Raw genomic sequence first — 5,165 nt, 5'->3', positions numbered from 1 at the left:
CTTTCTACATTGGATGGAATCTGTTTAGGGGGCCATTGGAAGTTCCCAATCACCAGTGTGTCACCAGTCCAGAGGTATGGTCCTGGTAACTTGTGTACAATCTGAGCTGTCTAGGGCCTATTGAGACAACACGCCCTAACAGCACCCCTCCATTCCCGAGGTGCTGAACTTGGTTACTATTCTGTAGCTTTGGACTGTACGGCGGGGCTGGGGCTCTCCGAGCCTGTCGGCTGCTCCCCGCGACCCTCACCATGTGTTTTGCAGACCTCTGAGTGAAACTCCTATTCGGAGCCCGAATGTCCTCGCCTTGTTGGTCTGCTGCCCCTTGTTTTTCTTGCCCCCCCACCTTAACCCTGACACCTGGGGACTGGTGGCCTGGTCGGGAGTGACTAGGTGCCCGGGAGAAAAGCTCCATACTCAGGGGGTGAGGTGGAGTAGATTGCTGGGTTGCAGGTGGAGGGCAGATTGGGACGCACAGTGATGAAGACAGATGGGCATCCACTTGCTAGTTATCAGGGCACCGCACAGGGTGCCGGAAGCGAGTGCGTATGAGAGTGTGTGCGTGCGCACCAGTGCCAACTGATACCCGGCCTGGGCAAAGGGTGGATGTGAGGGAGTGAGTCCGAGTGAGAATGAGTGAGTGCTGGGGCAGCACCGTGGTGTTGCTGGGTACTCGGGTTCTGCCGGGGAGGTCTTGCGGTTGATACAGCATTTTCCTAGCGAGGCCGGGGCCGGGGTCTGGGTGGGCAGCGTGCGTACTGTGGTAGACATCTTTGCTGCTACTGCCAGCCCCTGGCCACACCCTGAATTACGCGTGTTAAGATGATTGTGGGAGATGCGAGGGTGGGTCTAATGCTGACAGCGGGTGGGCACCTTACGTGGAGACGGGGAGGGAATGGGCATTTTCTCCAATGTAAATACAGTGATTGATGTTTAACGCACATTGCAATCAAACTGCACTGATCATGTGTGTGTGTTGAATACAAGTTTTCCATATAACTACAACTTGTGTGAAGTCTCTTTTTGGGGTCCTTCAGTCGGGGTGTTGTGGGAACGTGCTGTGCTGGTGCTTTACACATTCCCCTCCCCCACCGCACCCACGGACAGGAGTAGCGCCCTCCGCCTGGATGAGCCCACAGGACCGACCTGCCGCCAACATGACCCTTTTACCCTGTCCACTGCCCATGTTCTGCCTCCCTGCCCTGCACACGGCCTCTCCTGTCCTTTGTTGTGGCACTTTAACCCTGTGCTCTGCCTCTCCTGCCCTGCACACTGCCCCTCCTGTCCTGCGCACTGCCCCTCCTGCCCTGCACACTGCCCCTCCTGCCCTGCACACTGCCCCGCCTGTCCTGAGCACTGCCCGCCTGTCCTGCGCACTGCCCCTCCTGCCCTGCACACTGCCCCTCCTGCCCTGCACACTGCTCCTCCTGCCCTGCACACTGCCCCTCCTGCCCTGCACACTGCCCCTCCTGCCCTGCACACTGCCCCTCCTGTCCTGCGCACTGCCCCTCCTGTCCTGCGCACTGTCCCTCCTGCCCTGCACACTGCCCCTCCTGCCCTGCACACTGCCCCTCCTGTCCTGCGCACTGCCCCTCCTGCCCTGCACACTGCCCCTCCTGCCCTGCACACTGCCCCGCCTGTCCTGAGCACTGCCCGCCTGTCCTGCGCACTGCCCCTCCTGCCCTGCGCACTGCCCCTCCTGCCCTGCACACTGCTCCTCCTGCCCTGCACACTGCCCCTCCTGCCCTGCACACTGCCCCGCCTGTCCTGAGCACTGCCCCTCCTGCCCTGCACACTGCCCCTCCTGCCCTGCACACTGCCCCTCCTGTCCCCTCCTGCCCTGCACACTGCCCCTCCTGCCCTGCACACTGCCCCTCCTGTCCTGTACACTGTCCCTCCTGCCCTGCACACTGCCCCTCCTGCCCTGAACACTGCCCCTCCTGTCCTGTACACTGCCCCTCCTGTCCCCTCCTGCCCTGCACACTGCCCCTCCTGTCCTGCACACTGCCCCTCCTGCCCTGCACACTGCCCCTCCTGTCCTGTACACTGCCCCTCCTGCGCACTGCCCCTCCTGCCCTGCGCACTGCCCCTCCTGTCCTGCACACTGCCCCTCCTGCCCTGCACACTGCCCCTCCTGCCCTGCGCACTGCCCCTCCTGTCCTGCACACTGCCCCACCTGTCATGTGCACTGCCCCTCCTGCCCTGCACACTGCCCCTCCTGCCCTGCACACTGCCCCTCCTGTCCTGTGCACTGCCCCTCCTGCCCTGCACACTGCCCCTCCTGTGCATTGCCCCTCCTGTCATGTGCACTGCCCCTCCTGTCCTGTGCACTGCCCCTCCTGCCCTGCACACGCCCCCTCCTGTCCTGCGCACTGCCCCTCCTGCACTGCATACTGCCCCACCTGTCCTGTGCACTGCCCCTCCTGCCCTGCACACTGCCCCTCCTGTCCTGCGCACTGCCCCTCCTGCCCTGCACATTACCCCACCTGTCCTGTGCACTGCCCCTCCTGTCCTGTGCACTGCCCCTCCTGCCCTGCACACTGCCTCGCCTGTCCTGTGCACTGCCCCTCCTGCCCTGCGCACTGCCCCTCCTGTCCTGTGCACTGCCCCTCCTGCCCTGCACACTGCCCCTCCTGTCCTGTGCACTGCCCCTCCTGCCCTGCACACTGCCCCTCCGGTCCTGTGCACTGCCCCTCCTGCCCTGCGCACTGCCTCTCCTGCCCTGCGCACTGCCCCTCCTGTCCTGCACACTGCCCCACCTGTCATGTGCACTGCCCCTCCTGCCCTGGACACTACCCCTCCTGTCCTGTGCACTGCCCCGCCTGTCCTGTGCACTGCCCCTCCTGCCCTGCACACTGCCCCTCCTGTCCTATGCACTGCCCCACCTGCCCTGCACACTGCCCCACCTGTCATGTGCACTGCCCCTCCTGTCCTGCGCACTGCCCCTCCTGTCCTGCGCATTGCCCCTCCTGCCCTGCACACTGCCCCACCTGTCCTGTGCACTGCCCCTCCTGCCCTGCACACTGCCCCTCCTGTCCTGTGCACTGCCCCTCCTGCCCTGCACACTGCCCCTCCTGTCCTGCGCACTGCCCCTCCTGCCCTGCACACTGCCCCTCCTTTCCTGTGCACTGCCCCGCCTGCCCTGCACACTGCCCCTCCTGTCCTGTGCACTGCCCCCCTGGATGCCCCTCGCCCTCCACTCACCATTCGCCTTTGCGGAGTCAACAGACGGCATCCTGTGCCCCTCTGGGTCGGTGCCCCCTGCGCCTGGCACCCTTCCACTCTTCCCTCCTCGCCCTGCACACTGCCCCTCTTGCCCTCTGCTCCGCCCCTCCTGCCCTGCACACTGCCCCTCCTGCCCTGTGCTCTGCCCTCCTGCCCTGTGCTCTGGCTCTCTTACCCTGTCCTCTGCCCTCCTGCCCCGGGCACTGCCCCCCTGAACGCCCCTCACACTCCACTCACCGTTCACAATCTAACGGTGACCCCGACCAGGAGCGCCAGGATGCCCATGGTGACGGCGGCGAGGATGGCTGGCACCAGGATATAGGAGAATGCAGAGGCGGCCGACGTGGGCACCGGGGCCCCACCTGCTGCGGGTCCGGTGCCAGGGGGCAGGGGAGACCCCGGGGCGGTGGGTCCTGGCTCTGCGCTGGGGCTGGAGGTGGCTCTCTCCTCGCCCTGCCCTGGCACCATCCCTCCATCCTTGCCTGTAGGTGCCAGTGTCGTGCCAGGGGGCAGGGGAGACCCCGGGGCGGTGCCAGGCACTGACTCTGGTTCGTCCCCGGGGGAGAGGCCGCCTGTGGTGTCCACAGGCGCCTCATCAAAGCAGGTGAAGGCACCCTCGAGTTCGCAACAGACCCGGCCTTTACAGGGTGTCCCTTGGCATTCATCCGTGTGGACGCAGTCCAGTCTGTCCGTCGGCTCGTAGCCAGCAGGGTAGGGACAGATGGGGTGCACCCCTAGGGGGGACACCCACTGGTAGCCCCCCGCCTGCCCTCGACAGGCCACGGTCACATTTTGGTGGCCGCTGTGGCACAGGGCCATGGCCTCGGTGCCCGGAGGGCTGAAGACTGCAGACCTGGTCGGCAGAAAGGGCTGAGGGTAGACCAGTTGGGCATGAGACAGGTCCAGTGACGAGCAGACCCCCTGGTGCTGGTGCCTACAGATGTAGGGGTGACGTTTGCTGCAGGAGTACTCCTTCCAGTGCCAGTCCGTGCCCCCCTTGGGCCTCTGCAGGGCCACGCACCTGGCACTGGTGCAGGTGGGCTCGGGGCTGCCACCCCAGAGGTCCACCTCCGAGGCCTCGTCCCCAGGTGCCCACTGGAAGCCCCTGAGGGGCTTGTCCTGTACCACACACTGCGCAGGGGGCTTGGACAGTCCGATCCAGACCATGTCCAGGCCCGGGGGGGCCTCCTCCAGCAGGGTGAGGATGTCCCGTCGCTCCCCCTCGTCCCTCATGGGGGTCAGGCGCCCCTGGGGGGCACAGGTGGCATCTCGGTGCCCACGGGCCTCGGAGTGCAGGCTGTAGCAGAGGCCTCGTCCCGAGCACAGGGTGGCCACCGGGTCCTGGCCGGAGACCACCAGGGAGGCCACATGCAGCAGCAGGCAGGAGAGCCCCCGGCCGCCCATGGTGCTGGCTGTACACTGCCCTCTCTACTGCCCCCTCACAGAGGCCCCCAGACCGGAGACTCCCGGGGCCACTCCCTGCCCCTTCCTCAGGAAGCCTGCCCAAGAGGTGCCGTCATCCTGGGCAGGAAGTGACCGGTCCGGCCTGATTGTGCGCGGGGCTCTGGGTGTACACAGCAGGCATCCTCCCTTCCAGTGCCAGCTACTCACACTGCCTATAAGTGCCAGCTACTCACACTGTACTATAAGTGTCAGCTACTCACACTGCCTATAAGTGCCAGCTACTCAAACTGCCCTATAAGTGCCGGCTACTCACACTGCCCTATAAGTGCCAGCTACTCAAACTGCCTATAAGTGCCAGCTACTCATACTGACTATAAGTGCCAGCTACTCACACTGCCTATAAGTGCCAGCTACTCACACTGCCTATAAGTGTCAGCTACTCACACTGCCTATAAGTGCCAGCTACTCAAACTGCCTATAAGTGCCAGCTACTCACACTGCCCTATAAGTGCGAGCTACTCACACTGTACTATAAG

At 64.5% G+C, this 5,165-nt stretch overlaps 1 protein-coding gene across 1 annotated transcript; it reads right to left on the bottom strand.

Moving 5' to 3' along the window:
• Positions 1 to 3,465: 3,465 nt before the first annotated feature.
• Positions 3,466 to 4,644, bottom strand: CLEC14A (C-type lectin domain containing 14A). The gene has a single exon (XM_069207718.1). It carries the CDS (start codon positions 4,627 to 4,629, stop codon positions 3,466 to 3,468), a length of 1,164 nt encoding a protein of 387 aa, XP_069063819.1. The 5' UTR covers positions 4,630 to 4,644.
• Positions 4,645 to 5,165: the final 521 nt, after the last annotated feature.

This window comes from Pleurodeles waltl, chromosome 9 (assembly GCF_031143425.1).
Source record: "Pleurodeles waltl isolate 20211129_DDA chromosome 9, aPleWal1.hap1.20221129, whole genome shotgun sequence".
NCBI classification, from domain to species: domain Eukaryota; kingdom Metazoa; phylum Chordata; class Amphibia; order Caudata; family Salamandridae; genus Pleurodeles; species Pleurodeles waltl.
The sequence above is the reverse complement of the archived record's forward strand: the minus strand, read 5'-3'. Positions and strand labels throughout refer to the sequence as shown.